Genomic DNA, 20,920 nt, shown 5'->3' with positions numbered 1-20,920 from the left:
AATAAGCGCAAAAAGAATCGTGAATTTGACCCTGATGCCGTATGCTGCCGTATATACCTTTCAAGAGCGCATGCACAAATGCGAAAAGATTATCGGGAGAAAAATAAAGAACCCCTTCTGGCACGTGCATCAGAAAATACTATACAGCAAAAATAATTCATATAATCATTACAATCCAGCTGAGCACCAAAAGTGTGAAAAGCGCAGAACTTAAGTAACGCGTGTTACTCTACGTGCGCCGATGTTGACAAAAAGTCACAAACGCATTTTATACAATCTGATTTTGTTCATAATCATTTAACACTTTGATTCACAAACATTCAATTCTTTTAAAATGGTTCTATACACGAAGAAGAGATAGGAGTACAAAGCATTACAAATTCGACCCTGCAGTGTACTTTCAAGAACGCCAAGATACGGGAAGAAATTTTCGGGGGAAAGTTAAAAGCCGCATTTCAGTCCCTTCTTTTTTTCTTTTTTTTTACTTCCTTTTCGTATCAACAAATCAATTCACAAATGATTCCTTTTTGTTCCTTCTCAAGAAAATGATCCGTAAACAAGGCACTTGAGTTTACAATATGTTTATTTGCAAAATGTATTTTTTTTGGGGGGGGGGGAGGTAATATTATTGTCGACAAAAACATGAAAATAAATTTGCAAGCCAGTTAATGCCTTTTCAGGTTGTTGTTGACCAGTAAATTTTCTGTTCCGACCAGTACAAAAATGGGGAGGAAAAATGGATATTTACTGATCCGACAGAGACAGGTTGGACCGGCAGAAAAAAAAAAAAAAAAAAATGGGTTAGTGTGCAGCCCTGCTTTATCCAACTTCCAAGATTTGGTGATGAAACCAAAGCAAGCACTCTTCCCAAACTCAGTTGGCAACATTAGGAAGGTGTCATTCTGTTTCACTGCGTTCTTGATAATTTCTATTTGCTCCACTTTGAACTTAATTCTTTTTGCATCCTCCTCTACTTCACTTAGAGCATCTTTGAACTCCATGATACCTATCGTATTGGTACAAGTGTCCTTTATTAAATGAGACCGAGAACCAAATACGAGCAACATTGTACATATGGCAGATGACGTAAAATATGAATATTCATTTGCGCATGCGCAGATCAGTATATTTGCGTGATACGTTCAAAACGGCGAACGGACAGTATCTCGACTAGACGGTCTCAAAGATGACTATTTATCTTGTTTTCGGAGGTAATGGTGAGAAATACATAGTCGTTTCTATTGTTCAACAATAATGGTTTTATATCATGTGGCTTTTCGTTGCGAATCCAAGTGTCCTTTTGAGCGGTGAGTTGTTTACGTGTTGCAGTGCATTTGAGTGCTTCCTAAAATTGCATGGGTTGCTTCGGGGCGCTGTTACTGTGTTACAGCGCCCCGCGACGGGGTTAGGGGAGAACACATTGAGAGGCAAAACACAAAGACATCTTGCCCAAACTGTACCTTGGTTTCCCCCCCCCCCCCCATGTTCTAACCATGAGTGTTACACCAGGGTGTTTCACATAGAATTTAAGTCGATCGTTAAAATTAAGATCATCTTAATTATAGTGTGTCACTGGTTTCCCTGGGCCATGTTTTATGAAGAGTTAAAATTTATTATAAAGTTGATTTCTATCATAAGTCTATGGCAGCCTGTGTGTTAAGGAAATTTAAAATCGATTATATCTTTTGATTAACAGGGCCCAGGTTAGTTTTATCACCCTTTCAGAATTAATTTCAAATTACTATCAAACCTTTGAAAAAAAATTCTTTGTCAATTTTTTTATTTTGTATATGAAAGACCGCATGGAAAAGTCTCCAAAATGTTCATTTTCATTAGGAAGTTGGAATATTATTGAAGACACACACAGCAGCATGCCATAATTTTTGATTCGATCTAAAATCTAAAGATCAACTTAAATTCTTTGTGAGACACCACCCGGCCTTCATTCTATCAATGGCTGAGGTTGTTGATTTCAAGCAGCAGTGAACCGGAGAAGAAGAAGAAATGCTAGACTTGGACTGACAAAGAGAGGAAGGAGGTACAGTTGTATTCCCATAACACAAAAGAGAGGGTTTCCTATTCAGCTCTAATACAATACTAAATGCCCTGGTTGAAAGCGGGAATGTGCGCCACAGTCAACCTCAACTTTAACCCGTTGAGGACGGGCTGATTTTGCTACAACATGCATTTCCCATAGACACCTGCCCGAGTGTACTTGGGACTTGTCCTCAACAGGTTAAAGCAGGGTTCAAGTCAAATGCAAAGGGACTGGCAAAAAAAAATCCTTCCACTTATATGAATTTTGTCATAATCAATAGAATTATCACATGCTTTACATCCATCCATTATGAATCTTTTTCTTTGACTTTACTAATTTTTGGCCTTGTCAGGGTTCTCGCCAGGAATTTCTTCACGCTTGTCGGCATTTATGCGCGCTGTTCTGGGGGTGGGTACGGGAGGGGGGTTCCCCCTCCCTCGCGAAGCGCGGAAGCCTTCGCTAATGCTCAATACAACACAGATGAATCGCCGCTAAAATGCCACTAAATGCGACATTTTCATGGAGATGTAATGAACGTTGTGAGGGGCATATTCTCACAGACACAATGCAGAAACTCCATACATTTTGTTAGCGGCAGTTTCTAAATAATAAATGAAAGAGAAGTAGGTGCCGATGGTGGAGGTTCCGATTTCTTTTAGGCCTTTCCTGTTTCACTGTTGCAATAATTAGCCGTCTCTGCATCGCAACTACGCGCGCCGTGTTGCTTTCTCGCCGTCTGCTCGACCACGTGGTAGGCCTATTGCATGCAGATGCGCGAGAAGCGATCGAGAACTTTCGGGACATGGTTGCACTTTCCTTTCTGGGTATACTGCGGTAGTTTGGCCGTGACATCAAAGAGATATCATACAAAAATGTAATGATGGTCATTATTCCGAAGGTTTGTTTAATCATAAAATGAAACGATTCATGAGTACTTCGAGGGTTTGTAATCGAAAACAACAACAACACCAAAGGTCGGTACTACAGATGAATGTTCAAAATAAAACTGATTTCGTTCGAAGATTAACAAACATTTTTTATTTTTTATTTTCCGATCAACGAACCTTCAGAAAGGAATCTATCATCTATCATCGTGATTGCTTCAGAATAAGAAAACACCCTTTTGGGGCCGTTGTTGTATTCCGAAATTATACTGGCAGAACATTCGAAATAACAAAACTGATTTCATTTGGATATAAACGAATATTTTCTCCTTTATAATTTTTCTATTAACGGTCATTCAGAATTAAGAATGTAGAGTATTATTTTGCCATTATTCTTTCGGAGTAACGAACCCTGAGGGTAAGAAAACTGTAACCGTTTTCATTTCTTCTTTATCGTTTTCCGATTAACGATCGTTCAGAATTAAGAATCTAAAGTATTATATCGTTATTCTTTCGCTGTAACGAACCTTCAGAGTAAAAGAAAACTGTAACCGTTTTGGGGCCGTCGTTTATTCTGAAATTTCACTGACGGAAACGTTCGAAATAACAAAACTGATTTCGTTGTGAAATGAACGGACATTTTTTAAAATCATTTTTGGATTAACGAACCTTCAGAATAAGGAATATAGCATTATTTTTTCATTTATCTGTCGGAGTAACGAACCCTAAGAGTAAGAAAAGTGCAACTGTTTTTTGGGCAGTTTTATTCCAAATTTCACTGGCAAAACGTTTGAAATGACGTACTGATTTCGTTTTGAAATTTACGGACATTTTTCTTTATTCAATTTTCGGTTAACGAACCTTCAGAATAAAGAATCTATTATTATTTCATCATTACTACTTCTGTCGGAATAACAGACCCTTATAGAGTACGAAAACACGCTGTTTTGTGCCGTCGTTTTATTCCGAAATTTCACTGACAGAAACGTTCGAAATAACAAAACTGATTTCGTTGTGAAATGAACGGACATTTTTCCTTAATCATTTTTTGGATTAACGAACCTTCAGAATAGGGAATCTAGCATTATTTTATCGTTAATCTGTCGGAGTAACGAACCCTCAGAGTAAGAAAACTGCAACTGAGTGTTTTGGGGCAGTCGTTTTATTCCCAAATTTCACTGGCAAAACGTTTGAAATGACGTATTGATTTCGTTTTGAAATTTACGGACATTTTTCTTTATTCAATTTTCGGTTAACGAACCTTCAGAATAAAGAATCTACAATTTATTATTTCATCATTACTACTTCTGTCGGAATAACAGACCCTTAGAGTACGAAAACACGCTGTTTTGTGCCGTCGTTTTATTCCGAAATTTCACTGGCAGAACGTTCGAAATAACAAAACTGATTTCGTCGTGAAATGAACGGACATTTTTTCTTAATCATTTTTGGATTAACGAACCTTCAGAATAAAGAATCTAGCATCATTTTATCATTAATCTGTCGGAGTAACGAAAAAAAAAATGAATCTTGGTGGCGATAACTGATGCTGGTGTAGAGAAAAACAAAGACAGCTCGCTCAAAAGATGCTTCCTTCTTTCAGTTTATTTTCTCCCCAGTCATTCCTATCGTTCTCCTCCCATGAACCCCTGCCATGCAGGGACGATGAACAAAACAAAATGTTACCGATGCTGCAATGAAAAAAAGAAGAAGAAGAAAGAAACACGTCCTCAAAGCAAATTATCTACACTTTTCAAGTTGAACAAATTGATGTTCGTAATGAAGAATAAAAAAAAAAGCACGACCTCAAGCAGTGGGGAAACTTGATATCATGGCTTGTGGAAATTTCCATGAAATTTCCACGAAAGCCAGGTGTCAGATAAAGAATGACGCGCGTACTGCCACCTTGCTTCAGTGGTCGTAAACAGCGTGTACATAGCATGTAAACCAACTGGGAACATTGATGAATGATCATCATTTATTTTCTGCCCGTGAAGGCCCCCTAACCCACCTTTTAACAAACCCAAGCCAGAAGCACGTGGAGCATTACGTATACGTTGAACTTGAAAGACCATCATGACAGAATTACTATAAATTTCGGCCCGGAGAAGGAAAATGGAATATTCACGAATGACGTTTACAAATCCATAGAAATTGAAAAGGCTAAAATGGAACGCATGGCTTTTTAGATTGAAAAAAAAATAACCCACTGAAACTACCAAAACCTAAATAACAATTTGCATTTGCTTACTCCATCGCAAGTTCTTTTTTCTTTTCTTTTTTTAACGAAAAATGGAGTTAATTTTCTCTCTGCGGCAATGCTTTGAACGCATCTAATTTTGCGTCATTGCCGATGGCCAGCTTCCTAAAGAATTGATACGAATCCTTTCAAATATACGAAACAAAGTCTAAAGATCCTGGATCCTGGCGGTGAATTTCGGTGGTATTATAAATCCTGCTCACTATCAAAATTTAATCATCTGTTCATTGCGCCATTTTACCAACCAACTGTTCCTGAAAATTTCATCCTAATCTGTTCCCAAATTTTGACTTATTTTGCGAAAAAAGAGACAGACAGGCAGACAAACTAACAAACAAACCAAAGCAGCCAAAAAAAAAAAAAAAATACAACCTTTGGCGGAGGGGGGCATGCATTTCATATCGTTTGTTTTTGCGTAACCCGACAACAAGCGTGACAACAAGCGAGCACGTGTCAGCCTTCCTCAGCCTCCTTCGGCCTCCAACCCTCTCTTTCCGTCCTCTCTCTCCCTCTCACAATACACTGTATCGTTGTACACGCACAGGCGGCTGTAAGTGGCCGGCTGGGTGCTTGTGCATGTGTGTGTGGATCCCAAATCAGAGTGCATGTGAGTGAGCAAGTGTGTGATGTGGTGTGTATCAGCAGGGAGGTGAGACCTCCCTGGTATCAGCTAGTACGTCGCTCTGTTGAGCCGCGTTGTTGTGATAGGTGCGATGACTGCGTGGGTAAATTTTTGCACTTGTATAAGTTATGTAAACTGCTGCTGCTTTCAACATCTAGCTTCTTTTCTAGCCAGATAATAAAGACTGAAAAAGGCGAGAAATTGGTCCGAACTTAGCTCGTCAAGCAAGTTACCCTTGTCGGCAAGTTCACGCGTGGTGTTACCCTTGTCGGCAAGTTTTACCCTTGTCGGCAATTGCTTCTTCAAACCGCACACTTGTCGGGGCCGACAAGGGTGATATACGCTGGCGAGATCCCTGCTTGTGTTAGGTAAACTTAGGCAGGCTTGACTGTTTGTTTCTTTAAAGGACAAATTCACACATGAATTGAGAGAATGCAACAATTTTAGTAGAACGTATCAAAGAAAGTTTGAGGAAAATCCGATGATCCGTTCATAAGTTATGAATTTTTGAAGTTTCAGTCATCGCTGGATGAGAAGATTACTACAGCTTGTGATGTCACCAGCAGTCTTATTTTTATGCCTCTGCCACGGAGTGGTGCCGGAGGCATTATATTTTCGGGTTGTCCGTCCGTCCGTCCATACGTCCGTCCGCATTCGTTTACGCGATAACTTGAGTTATATTGACTGGAATTTTACCAAACTTGGTCCAAGTATAAAGTATGATGGGGCAATTACTTGATTAGATTTTGGGTGAAATTGGGCAAAGGCCAAAGGTCAAAGGTCAAGGCCAAATCATGAAATTGTATTTGTTTACACGATAACTCAAGACTGGATCAAGCCAATTTCACCAAACTTCATCCGAGGATGATGTATGATGGGACAATGACTTGATTAATCTTTTAGTGAAATTGGACAGAGGTCAAAGGTCAAAGATCAAGGTCAAATCCTAAAATTTATCTGTTTACGTGATAACTCAAAAGTGGATGAAGCAGCTTTCACCAAAATTGGTCCAAGGATGATGTATGATGGGGCAATTAGTTGAGTAGATTTTAGTGACTTTGGCAAGAGGTCAAAGGTCAAAAGGTCATGGTCAAATGCTAAAAATGTTGCTATTTCCCCCATATCTATGCAATGCCCGAAGGTATTTTCTTGAAACTTAGTGTAGACATGTACTACTGCGTAAAGATTCTCCAGAGAGAGTTTCATGTCATAAGGTCAAAGGTCAAAAGGTCAAAGGTTAGGTGAAAATGTTACAATTTCACTTTTCTCGCAAATGGTTCAATGTATTTTCAAGGAACTTGGTACATATGCATGTACTGACTGACAGGGATTATCTAGGTAACTTAGGGGTCATGGGTCAATAGTCAAGGGGTCAAAGGTCAAAGTCAACTCCTCAAAATTTTACTTTCCCTCATATAGTAGTATATGCAATGCTTGCATTATTAGTTTTAAAACTGAATATATACATGTATTACCTACTGGAGATTCTTCGGGAAATTTCCAGCCCGAAGGTCAAAGGTCAAAGGTTAAGGGTCAAAGGTCAGGTTTAAATGCAAAAAAAAAATCTATTTTGTACTGTAATTACACTCTTTCTTCATACCTTGAAAATTACTCAATGTATAAACTTATAAAAGGGTCAGTTAGAAGTGAAGTAAAAATCCTCAATTCCCCAAATATGTGTACCTGCACTCTTAGACAATTATAGCAAACCCAGTTCAAGGAAAGTGAACATTCAAGATATTTCTGACAAACCTGTAATTTCAATATTTTGCCAGTTATGTGAAACTGTCATCACACATTGTGAAGACATTGTACTATACACCTATTGGGAGAATCATGCATTATGGCGGAGGCATCAGTCCCCATAGGGACATTTCTAGTTCAATTCTGTGAGAAACTTAACAACAACAAAAATCTGCAAATGGAGCTTTACCAAATTCATTATGGGCTGCCAAACTTTGGAATGATGTGTGAAATCACAAGAGGTACAAATCACTGTATATGCCATGTTTGCGAGATTTTTTTTTTTCAGGAATTTTGCAACTTGGGTGCCATTCACAAATTTAACAACACACCAAATTATTAACTCTAATCTTTGATATGATTGGGACTTGAATACATACTTTTCTCACTTCATCGCTGTACTCTATTCTAACCGCTCGCGAAATTGTCAGAAAATCCTGATTCGCGAAAAATTAGACTAGCTGAATATATGGCCTTTACAGTAGGTAGAATACAATCATGTAAAAATATTCAGATTTATGCCGACATTGTATGAGTAATTTCTAAAGCATCATTGCAGTGACAGGTAACTGATTTTGAATGCTTCATGAGGACTCGATCCTTTCTTTCATCTTAATGCAGGATGTCATTTGGAGAGCAGAAAACAAAGTGGATCAGATCATGTCAGATTTCAAGACACCAGAGGTAAGCGTTCGGGAGCAATTTCATGCCCCGATTTATCTGTTTCTTCTGCTCTCTCTCAAGTAAACCAATACAATACAACTTCATTAGTCTTACCAAAAAAAAAAAAAAAAATATATGCACAACTGTAAAAGTCTGCTTTGACAGGTGAATGTGAAAACATTCCATTATGTTTGACTTTTTCTTCAAAACATTATAGGAGTATAAACCAACCAGCATAGTAAGCATATATGCTGTCCTTTCAATGTCAGATGCGTTTTTAAAGTGTAGGTTGTAGTTGTCCTGTAACAATCATAACATATGCCTTCTTTACTCTTGGTCAATGAGAGTGATGGGCAAGACTGAAAATGTCTATGTGGTAATGAACATGAAGGTGTTCCTATTTATAACCATCTATTAATCTATCCATATGTCTGTGTGCTCATCTACATGTATATACCTTTGTTTTTTTTTCATGGATACTTTGTCTATCTGCTATGATCCTCAATTTGCCTTGGCTGATAAGCCACGAGATGTACATTTAGCTTTCCATAATAGATTAAAGCCAGGCTGACACTTGCACGATTCTGTGGCACGCATTGGCACGACTCAAGTCGTGCCAGTGCGCAAACTAGTCGTAAACTAGCGTGAACTGTGCGTAGACCCGTCGTGACCTGCGTGCCATGTCCGGATGAGAATTTTGAATTGTTCAAAATTTTGGTCACGACTTGCCACGACAAAATCGTGGCCAAAAGTCGTGCAAATGTCAGCCTGGCTTTTAATGGGTGCATCTTCTGCTCCCTCCGAGTGACCTGCATATGGGGAGTATACTTCCACATTAAAGTAATCTTGTGACGTGGTCAGGCTTGAATGTAGACTAGTAGAGTCATGCTTGTGCATTGGTCGTCATAGAAACCACTGGATGAGGTGAGGATTTTGTAAAAAGCCAATGAAAATGGTTGTTCTTATTTTAAGCATTCTATGTATAGAAGAGATATTTTTCCTGCACATGGCATATTGCAGTGACTCTACAGGTGGTCTAATATCTAGAGAGTTTTGTTTTTTAATTGACATTCATGTAGGTGTGAAGTTATTTCAGGAATTTAAAGAGCCCATGGATACTTTGTAAAATCTGATGTTATTGAATCAGAATTGCCCAAAGGAAACTAGCATTATCTGAGCAGAAGTTAGATAGCCATAACATACTTGTTGTTGTTGTTGTTGTAATACTATTGTGAACTAACAGGAAACCAGGTGGTAGAGTTTGGTCAGTTATTTAGTTTTGTTTTTTTGTGATGTCACAATAAAGTCAATTCACTCTAGATCGTCCAGTTTGGGTCAAGGTGAGATAATTATCCATTTCTGGTCAAGAGGAATTTTGATTTGGTGCCAAATCCTTTTGATCAAGACCTACACTTAATGATAAAACGAATGCCCCTTCTGTCGTGCAGCATTTGAACGGGTCTCTGACATTTTAAAGATACCATAGAAATCTTCACTGAAGAGCTACCATTGCTACCAAACATGCCTTCCTTTTCTTTTTCCTCTTCACTTGCTGCTTCAACTTCACACACTTAACAATCGGTTGTCAATCAGGGAAATGATTCTCAGTTGCATATTTCATCATCAAACTTCAAGATGAATCTTGACTAGTGTTCCATTCCCTGTGAAGCCCAAGCTGATAAAAATCATTAACACAAACATTGTGATAGTATGTCCCGATTTGGTGCCCCATTTGAGTGTCTTACCTTGAAAACTATGAGGCATTGTAGTTAAACAAAAGCTACTCATTTTTATGTATGATGGTAAATAAAGATATCAAAGCTTGATCGACAGTGCAGTACATATCAAATCTATCATTTGGTTTCTTTTTTTTTTACATTACTTGCTTAAAAGTAAATCTCTCTGGGGGAGAAATGCTGTTCAAACAGAAAGTTGCTTTTAATAAAAGATGGTGATCAGAAACAGTTTGTTCAGGCATATATTTCAAGTGAATCTAAAAGGAAATAAAATTGTCACAACTAGAAAAACAGAAAAATTCTTACCACATAGGAAGCCATGGCTCTTTATGTTATGTTTACTAGTTTTAGACAGTCCTCTTCTTTTCTGATTCTCATAAGGAGGAAGGAATATTTTGTGGGTACTCAATAACTGAAATAGCATTTTGCCATTTTTGCCAAGAAAATATGAAGTGTTAAAGGCATTATATACCATTTGCAGCTGAAACAAAACCCAGCATTAGTGCTTTAAAATAGTTCTGAAATGTGGGTTAAGGATAGAAACAACCACTGAAAATTTGAATCAGTGAAATCGATGTTAAGCATTTTTGATACGCAAAATGTCAACTATAGTTATAATAAAAAATGTTTCCAGACTAAACAGTCTACTGTTACGGTTTATTGAGAAAAATGCTGACATCTCCTTATATTTTAGGCTTTATTGCAAAAATTTTATATGGAAGGATGTTTTGTAGTACAACAGAAGATACACATTATGTATGAAAGGCGATATCTTGAACATTTTTCCAATCACTGCTCCCAAAGGTAGACTGGACCTTTAAGTGTGTGATATCCAGGTCACATGTCAGTATTGCTAAATGCCCATTGTCAGCTTTCTTTTGTTTCAGTACTGACATTTAATGATACAATTATAACGTTATTGCTACCTTTTAATTCCACTCTAGTGTTCACCAGCCTGTTAATGTTTTTCATTCAAGAATGTTTTATTAGGTGTAGTTTTTCAAATGTTGCAAATGCACAAAAGCATGTGAACACACACACACACACACACATGGAGTAATTTCTGTTAAATGAAGTGATATAAACAACATCCACTACTGCTAGCTTTGAGCAGGGAGGTAAGAAGACCTTAGGCATTTGTGCTTGTGTTTTCATGTACTAGTATGTCTGCAAGTAGCTACTGGTATTCACTTTACTCTGAGAATGCCCGTATTACGGGGCCATAATGGGCTGTGGAACCATTTTCTGTGGCTCCTTGGAGAAAACAGAAATAGCACAAGTGGTTTAAAAACTTCCTCTAATACTCACTGATAGACCAGATACACGGTCCAGATGCAATGGGGACAGGTTGTTGTTTTTTTCTCCCGTTATGTCATTGTTTTCTCATCTGTTACATCACCAGGTCTTAGAGAAGTACAGAATAGGAGGGACAATAGGCTTCGGCAAGGACGGCAGACCAATCTTTCTTGATCCGTTTGGCCTCATCGATTTCAAAGGTAACCACGCTCTAAGCTGGTTGAAGGGTTGCATATCCTCTCGGTTTTCTTTCACTTGCACAATATTCTGTCTGTGTTTTATTTTTTTTTTTCCAGACAGAATGAGAACAGTACACCCAAGCTCAGAAAATGACTCTGATAAAGTATGGAGGGTTTTCTCTTTCCTTTTTTTTTTGTGACAAACTAAACCTTACAATGGTGTTCAGTCCTTTCAGTTGACTTTGTCTGTATTTTGAATGCCGTATGGCCAAAATAGGGAAAGCTAGCTGCAATTAACCTGTCCCTACTGTTCCATACTGAATTCTGAAATGCCCATAGACTTAATACACAGGCCACCAGGTTCCCATATAAAACAGGTTAATCTTAACTCATTAATGTGGTATAGTACAGTTAGGCTTTGTGATTGTTATGTTTTTTTTCCCTCTCTTTTTAAGCAGGTACTTCTTTTAAAAATCATGAAATTGCTACCATTGTGTAGAATATCTGATAAGTACTTCATTGTAATCAACATGCTCACTTCATGTGAACCACTGAAACATCCATTCCGTCCATGGAATTCCAAGAAAGACATTGTTGTGTGAAGTGCCTAATTTTCATGGTACGATAACTTGCAGTACCATTCTATAGAACAGAACATATTACATTATGAAGTGGTGCCTTGTGGGTTTGTATATAGTGTTCTGTAGACTTGAGGTAAATGAAGAAAAAAAATAGACTTGAGGTAAATGAAGAAAAAAAAATGGTCGTACATTGATATGCATGTATCATGCGATGATGACTTTACTAATGGTCGTTGGTATTGATGATCAACTAAGATTGTTTTCAGGGCATTTTAATCAACAATTACAGCAGAGGCTCACATTTCATATTGGGCACACAAAGTCACACAGTGTCTTAATCGTAATGGATCGTTGTACACAGCACATTTTCACATGTATGCTCAAACATGAAATTAACTGCTCTATTGCTTCTCAGCAAAATTCATAACAAATCACATTGAACAAAGATGATGACATAGTAGCATCACCTAAGAATGCATGATTGGGTGCTCATTGAAGCAAAACAAGTGAAGGAAGCATGCATTAATTATGCACAGATAAACTTATTAACAAAATGGTATTGTAATGGGAATAACATTGCAGCATTACTGGAATATGTGGGCCTCCTGCGTCATCATCCTTGTCCAGTGTAATATGCTTAGGGCTTTTCAGAGTATTACTTTATCTGCTCAAGGATCGCAATAAATTCCACAAATGTATATGTGGCACAATCAGTTTGTGTACTTTGTAATGTAAAATCATATAAATCATGTGGGCTGTTCCTTTAAACCAGATCTATCTATTTGTCTTCACCAATATGCTGTAAAATTTAGTCACACCAATAGAATGATGCCAAAATGATAATTTTCCCCAGGACTTGATGCATTATAGAGTACAATATATACTGATCAACTATTTGACAGGACTAACTAAGCATATTGTGTTTATATCATATTTCAATATATATAAAATATGTATGTTGCTTTTTTGGCATGATAAATTTTGTATACATACTTTGTTGAAAATAAATATGAATATAAAATGAAATTAAATAAATGTAAATTTTAATCCGTAATCTGCCATTCTGTCTCCACTCGTGTTTGTTCCTAGGCCTCCTGCATTCAGTCACGAATACAGACATGATGAAGTTCTACATCAAGCGCTTTGGAGGTCTCTACCAACTCATGTTGGATCAGTCAGAAAAGGTACGACCACAAAACCAAGTCAAATCTCACATATCATGTCTTTTGCAGAGGTTCTGTAGATCATGTGTATCCAGTATTACGAGGAATATAAGATTAACAATTATTGCTGAGAGAGAGAGAGAGAGAGAGAGTATTGGGTATTTCCTACTGTTGTTTGATATATATGTATACATACATGTACATGAATACATTTTTTTAGTATATTTGTGATATATTCATATATTTCTTTCTTCATTGAATCTTATTGTCCTTGATGAAATATATACATGGAATGGCAGAGAAATGTCAAGTGTCCTGTACGGTGACAGTAAAATGCTCTTTTCACAGCAAAAACACTGAAAGACTCAAAACTGTAACAGGTACTCAGATACACATAACTTGACCTCTTGCAGTGGCTATAGCTGTGCTTTGACTATGAGTAAAAACACAGGTCAGAGAAGCCTATCCAGCTTGGTTCACCCCAGGTGACAATTATTAGTCTGCAATCCGTAACAAGCAGGCCAACCATGCCATTCAAGAAGATGAAGAGGAAGACTTTGTGAAAATACAAAATATTCTGGAAAAGCATAGCGTCCAGAGCTTTACATGCATCTAGATTGAAATATGCATATACCAGTTTTGTTTGGTCACCAAACTGGACAAATATATATCCCTAATGTAAGACTTGTCATTTATCAATATTTTTCTTTAACCCATTGAGGACCAGTCCCAAGTATACTTGGGTAAGTGTCTATGGGAAATGTGTGTTGAAGCAAAATCAGCCCGTCCTCAACGGGTTAAAATACCATTTTCATGAACATTGACTTTTATATTGCGCCTTCGTCTCACAAAATGCAGCGCATTACGTTCATATTGGAATTCAGGCTAATGGAATTGTTTTCTTTTTTTCATTTACGAGCTTGGACCTTACTTCTTATGTTTTTCTCTGATTTATATATACATGATATATTTTTTTTTTTGTTCTTGAATAGCTGGATAGGAAAGTAGAAGGAATTCACTTCATCATGGATTTTGAGCATCTAGGCCGTCAGCATCTGTCCAAACCTGCCACCCAGCTGCAGATTTCTGTAAGTCATCAAGAGGAGATTTTGATTGGATTTGATTTTTACATATAGTATTTTGTTACGGTAAAATCACAGACACTATCAGTTACTTTATGGCAGAATTTTAATTTTTTTTTGCCGAAAGTAATGCAGATTTCATAGAAAATACTTTGTGTCTCAAGTTGAATGGAATGAGTACACTTGTAGGAAAGGTAAAGATACTGTTTTTCCACCAAAAATACACCAAGTCCTTGGAATAATGCACGACTGTTTTAATACAGGGTGGACATGAATACAACATAATTGTCCCCGCCGAACGAGTTCGAGCAGGGGACTATGAAACGGGCTCCGTACGTGTGTGTGTCCGTCCGTCCGTCCGTCCGTGTGTTCGTGTGTCCGTCCGTGTGTGATCAAAATCTTCAATTTGCTACTTCTCTGTCATTTATGAGCCAATTTTGATTCTGATTGCTTTATATGATAGCACTACATGGGAGCTTTGAAACTTCTACACAGAATTTCAGTTGTGACCTTTGACCTTGACCTTTGACCTATATTGTACATTTTGCTACAAAATGCTACTCCTTCGCCATTTCTAACCCGATTTCGATTCCGTTTGCTTTATATGATGGCACTAGGTGAGGGCTTCAAAACTTGTACACAGAATTTTGACCTTTGACTTCTTTAACCTTTGACCTTGATTTTTGACCTATATTGTACATTTTGCTACAAAATGCTACTCCTTCGCCATTTCTAACCCGATTTCGATTCCGTTTGCTTTATGTGATGGCACTAGGTGAGGGCTTCAAAACTTCTACACAGAATTTTGACCTTTGCCTTCTTTGACCTTTGACCTTGATTTTTGACCTATATTGTACATTTTGCTACAAAATGCTACTCCTTCGCCATTTCTAACCCGATTTCGATTCCGTTTGCTTTATGTGATGGCACTAGGTGAGGGCTTCAAAACTTCTACACAGAATTTTGACCTTTGCCTTCTTTGACCTTTGACCTTGATTTTTGACCTATATTGTACATTTTGCTACAAAATGCTACTCCTTCGCCATTTCTAACCCGATTTCGATTCCGTTTGCTTTATGTGATGGCACTAGGTGAGGGCTTCAAAACTGCTACACAGAATTTTGACCTTTGCCTTCTTTGACCTTTGACCTTGATTTTTGACCTGTATTGTACATTGGCTACAAAATGCTACTCCTTCGCCATTTGTAACCCGATTTCGATTCCGTTTGCTTTATGTGATGGCACTAGGTGAGGCTTCAAAACTTTACACAGAATTTTGACCTTTGCCTTCTTTGACCTTTGACCTTGATTTTTGACCTGTATTGTACATTGGCTATAAAATGCTACTCCTTCGCCATTTCTAACCCGATTTCGATTCCGTTTGCTTTATGTGATGGCACTAGGTGAGGGCTTCAAAACTTTTACACAGAATTTTGACCTTTGACTTCTTTGACCTTTGACCTTGATTTTTTACCTATATTGCACATTTTGCTACAAAATGCTACTTCCGGCGGGGACATATATTACGCACCGCGTAATTTCTACTTTTCCTTGTTGTTCATGAATCATAGTTGCATTTCTCTTCAAAAAGTCAATAAATGGAAATAAAAAGAAAGAAACACAAATAAAAAACAAATAAGAATAATTGTTATGAATGAGTATTGTTACATAAAAAAAGACAGAGAAAAGTAGAAGTTGTAGACAACATTCCACACAGGAGGTATAGCAGTATTAAAGCAGAAACTTATAATTTTGAAAGTATCAAATCTCCCTTAGTTCTGAATTTGCTGCCATGTACAGGAACTCTCAGGCATTTCTTTGCTGAATTTCTTTTTTTTTTTTTTTTTGATATCAATGTACCAGTAAAACTTTTTAATTTTTGATACTGCTCCTTCAAAAGTATTCTTTCATTATACCATTCATTCCAAATATGTATAATGTACACCAGTTATTTAACTTTACGTATCTTATATTTCATTCATTCAAACTTAATTTCTGCACCATTAGAGCCCACACAATTCAGTAATTTCTGTAGGATTAGCATCTGATTTTATATTCATTACACTTGTTTGAATTAAATTCGTGTCAAAGGTGGGAAGGAAATTCCCTGCTGAAATTAGCCTTTTCCCAAGACCCTCGTGCTGTATGGTGGTGAGTGAATGGGGCGACGGAGCGAGCTCAGCTGAGGTGGACTGCGGGAGGGCCTTTTGAGATCTGATTCGCATCCTTATGTTAGCCCTTTGAGTTACTGAGTTTTGCTCCCCAAATTGGGGAGCAAAAGTCGACCAATCTCCGTGTCTGTCTACCCTAGCCTGATTTGCATACAGAGAATGCATGCCACAGACGTCTACGAGTGGTCAGTGATGCATATGAAGGGGCAGACAATGCCAAGATGGAGGATGTGGGGAGCGCTCCATTCCATTGGTCAACTGGAGCCCATTAATATGACTATTCAGTAGGGTTCATGTGTCAGGAATGATAATGTGTGAAGCAGATCTCAAAAGGCCTTTGCGCTGTCGTGCTCAGCTGGGCTCGCTTCACTTGCCGGTTATAGCCATCATACAGCGAGAGGGCCTTGACAAAAGGCTATGCTGAAATGGGCTACTGAGTACATGGATAGCCACAATGTAAGATATTTGTCAATGTGTGTGATCAATGCTGTTCCTTCAGATCATTATGATGGTGGTTTCTGTCCAAAACTTCATCAAGTATGGCATGTCTTTTTTTTTTTTTTCATCTGAAATTTTCTGTGGCACAGATTGTGAATATGTGTGAACACCACTTTCCCGAGCTCCTGTACCGCATCTACATCGTGAGGGCGCCACGCCTCTTTCCGCTCCTCTATTCTCTCATCAAGCCTTTCCTTGGGGAGCACACGAAAAACAGAACGGTCTTCTGTAAAGGTGAAAAATCTTTTGCAGCAAAAAACAAACACTTTGTTTTCAGGGCAGCTCCTCTCCCTTAAGTAGTGGAGTTGATTGTGAACACGCTTTGCTGTTGAGTAGTCAAAGTAGCCATTTCTTTAATTTTTTTAAACAGATTTTTAAAGGGTAATACCAGACCAGTGCAAACTTTATCTGAGAAGAAAGAGTAAGATATAACAAGCACAACAGTGAAAATTTGATCACAAAATTTGATGAAGACTTAGGAAGTTATGATATTTTAAAGATTCTCTAATTTTTGCAAAACAGTTCTCAAACAGTTGATATGAATATGCACATGAATGAGTTGATGATGGTATCACATCACAATTTCCATTGACCATGCACTAAAAAAAAAAAAAAAGAATTTTGGTGCTGTACAAGTGTAAAACATAATATTCTTCCTGGCTGAATAACTTCAAAATAATGATCAGTCATATACGCTAGAATTTGAGACTGGGCATAATTGCATTTGAACAAACAGACTGGAAATTTCAAGATTTTATGTGCACACCAAATAGCACGTTGTTAGGATATCACATCATCAACTCACCCATTTGCATATCCTTATTGACTGTCCAAGAATTGCTTTGTGGAGAAAAGAAAAATAGCAAAACTTCACAAAAACATACGTTCCCTATTTTTTACTGATTTTGATCAAGTTTTCAATATTGTGCTTGTACAATTGTGCTTTATCTTTTCTGATCAACTATTCACTGATTTCAACATTTTTGCCTGTGAGTGCTGCATTAATTCTTTCAACAGGTGTGTGTTTGTGTCTGTGTGTGTGTTTGTGTGTGCTTGTGTGTGTACATGTTTTGCTGTAACCCATAAGTTGCTATTCCTTATGCTCACTAGATCAAGTGAAATTGAAAGCTTCCAGATAAGTCTATTCCTACTCAATATCAATCCCCCACCTTCCCTGTAGAAAGGCTAAGATTAAATGCCCATATTGCCCTGTTCTAGAGTGATTATTGACAAACTGCATCGTCCAATTTGCATTTAAGATAGTAGATAGTGTCAAAAGTGTGGAAACACTGTTTGATCCATTCTTGCCTGAGAATTTTCAAGTCCTTTTCCCCTTTAAATGGCTGCTATTAGTGTGCTATCACATGTCCTTCAAATCAGAAATATACAGTATGAATGATTATGAATGCATCCAGTTTTAATGAAGATCCGTTGTATACATATTCTTTCCCTCTTCCATCCATTCCTTGCTAGACAACTTTGCTGACGAGCTGCTGAAGCAGATAGACCCAGAAGTCCTGCCGAGGTACTGGGGTGGGACCAGGGAAGAGGACGGAGACCCAAAATGTCCGAGTCTGGTGCGTGAGAGAGAGAGAATAATGTTCAATCACAACCTTCTCTGTGTCTTCTCTTTGTCTCTCTTTCTTCTTTGATAGAAACATTGATCATCTCTTCAAATGTTATACAGGGTGGCCCAGAAAGAATGGAACACCCAAGATCTTTAATTTCAGTGACAATTACCGTCCGCCCACAGAACTCTACACACAGTAGAGTTCTGTGCGTCTGCCCCACATTCCACACACTGTGAACGCTACTGGTTCTATGACAAGCCGAATTGTCGCTGGTTTCGGTATCTCTGAGAGTGCAAAATGATGACATTTTGGAAATTGCAAGGGTTGACAAAAATGGTCCTAAAATCATAACACAGTAACCAAAATTAAAGAACTTGGTGTCACTGTGTTTGAAAAAGAATGGTCTTTCCAATAGTACGCGAAATAATGACATATTTGCAACAATATTGGTGAAAATAAAGTTCTTAGGTGTTCCGTTCTTTCTGGGCCACCCTGTATATTGTTGTACTTTGCGTGACAATGATCATGATTACCATTGTAATGACAGTGTAAGTGATTGTTATAGTTATTGTTGTCATTGCCATTAGCAGTAGTAGCTGAACTTGGAGTTGTTATTAGTTGTTGTAGTCATAAGATCAGTGGAAGTAGTAGTAGTAGTAGTAGTAGTAGTAGTAGTAGTAGTAGTAGTAGTAGTAGTAGTAGTAGTAGTAGTAGTAGTAGTAACTTAGTAGCAGATTTAGAAGTAGTAGATTTAGTAGTTATTAGTTGTGACTGTTGTCTGTTTGCTACACTGTTATCTTCATCATTTATTTGTGTTTGTAGTAGGAGGTTGTATTTAATAGGTAATAGCAGAAGTAGAAGTTTACCTTTCCATTTTTATAGATATCATCCTCAATACTGAGAGTAATAGGTTAATGGCAGTGGTGTAGATTCCGAAATGTGGCAGTGGCATGCTGCTTATTTTAATGTAATGTACAATGATAAATGAGGAATCAATGGATTAAAGGGCTGGATGAAATGTAATGACTGTTTCAGTCTGGTGAAGATTTTAAGAAATTATCGACATTAAGACCCAAGGGTCATTTTTCTGAAAGGATTATGAATGAAACATTGTAGAAATGCTTGCATATCAGTAGTCATCGATTACTTTCCCCTCTCTCTACTTGTAGTAACAGGAAAGAATGATCACATGTTTTGTTTTGTTTTTTGTTTTTTTATCCCCAAACAGGTCAGACAAGGCGGCAAGGTTCCCAAGGAGCTCTACCTGACGGGTCGCGACCTTCTCATCGACAATTCTCAGATGACGAAGAAGGAGATTTCGAGGGGCGGTTCCCTGGACCTGACGTATCAGGTCACCAAGAAGAACAGCATCATCAAGTAAGTGAAATGTCTCCATCACTGTAACAACATTCCTTCTCAGTGTTCAAGGAAGCTTGATGAATACAGTAAAACCACACAACAACAACAACAAACATTCAAAACACAGACAGACATATATGAAGGTTTTTTCTTGAATCAAGCTAAAATTAAGAATAAGGTAGGGAAGAACATATGTATGGAAAATTGTATTGTTTCACATGGTACTGTTTCACCTTACTGTAACCAGGTGCACCAGTTTCCAAAAGCAGGACAATTTTGTATATGAGATGCATTGTCATATTTTTCTTGCCATGGACGAGGTTCCAGTGAGGTTCCAGTTTAAATCTAGTCCATAGATTATGCAAATTTTGACTGTGTAAATGCAAATGGCATTTTGTATACACCAAGATACATGTACATCTAATATTAAATGGACTCTGAAATGTGCATGTGGAAGGTGTGCCCATTTCGCACTTGCTTTAGTCCACAAACTAAATTTAAATTAAGGATTTGATTTATCATACTACTTTTTTTAAATTCAGAACATTGAACGAAGACTAGCTCATATCTAATCTCATCACATTCTTTAACCAAAATTTAATACCATGTGGCTTCTTCTATCCTGCCAGCTATGAATTCCGCACCCAGGACCACGACCTCGGGTTTGGCGTGCACAGGATCGACATCGGGGGCAACAAGATCGTCGTCATGAAACCCCAGCACTACAACTGCCACATGGTGCCAGAGACGGGCCAGATTGACCTGCAAGAACCGGGAACATGTAAGAATCAATTGTTCTCTGCTTCTACTTCAATTTAGAAAGGCCAGCCAAGCGGTCATGGTCTTCACTTGAAAATATGAATCTATCATTGAATGTATACCTCTTTCTCTCCAACCCCCTTCCGCCATCTGTCTGTCTGTCTGTCTGTCTGTCTGTCTCTCTTTCTCTATATATATTTAAATGTATGTATGTGTGTATATGTTTATGTGTGTAAATGCACAAATATGCACACACATGTATAATACTATGTACTCTTTTTATAGGCAAACATAAAAAAAGAATATATGTATGAT

The 20,920-nt window shown here is 37.8% G+C and overlaps 1 protein-coding gene across 1 annotated transcript in view; it reads left to right on the top strand.

The window, feature by feature from the left end:
• The window catches only part of LOC139739333 (SEC14-like protein 2), a 48,870-nt gene that overhangs the window by 27,312 nt on the left and 638 nt on the right, over positions 1-20,920 (top strand). The window contains exons 4-11 of the mRNA XM_071649949.1: positions 8,169-8,231; positions 11,349-11,442; positions 13,092-13,186; positions 14,158-14,253; positions 17,006-17,150; positions 18,390-18,493; positions 19,716-19,864; positions 20,476-20,627. Coding sequence (XP_071506050.1) covers positions 8,169-8,231; positions 11,349-11,442; positions 13,092-13,186; positions 14,158-14,253; positions 17,006-17,150; positions 18,390-18,493; positions 19,716-19,864; positions 20,476-20,627 — 898 coding nt within the window. The remainder of the gene's footprint in view (positions 1-8,168; positions 8,232-11,348; positions 11,443-13,091; positions 13,187-14,157; positions 14,254-17,005; positions 17,151-18,389; positions 18,494-19,715; positions 19,865-20,475; positions 20,628-20,920) is intronic.

The sequence above is a fragment of the Diadema antillarum genome, unplaced genomic scaffold (assembly GCF_040938485.1).
Source record: "Diadema antillarum isolate AM-2024a unplaced genomic scaffold, OU_Dant_1.0 seq00000796_RagTag, whole genome shotgun sequence".
Classification (NCBI taxonomy): Eukaryota; Metazoa; Echinodermata; class Echinoidea; order Diadematoida; family Diadematidae; genus Diadema; species Diadema antillarum.
The sequence above is the reverse complement of the archived record's forward strand: the minus strand, read 5'-3'. Positions and strand labels throughout refer to the sequence as shown.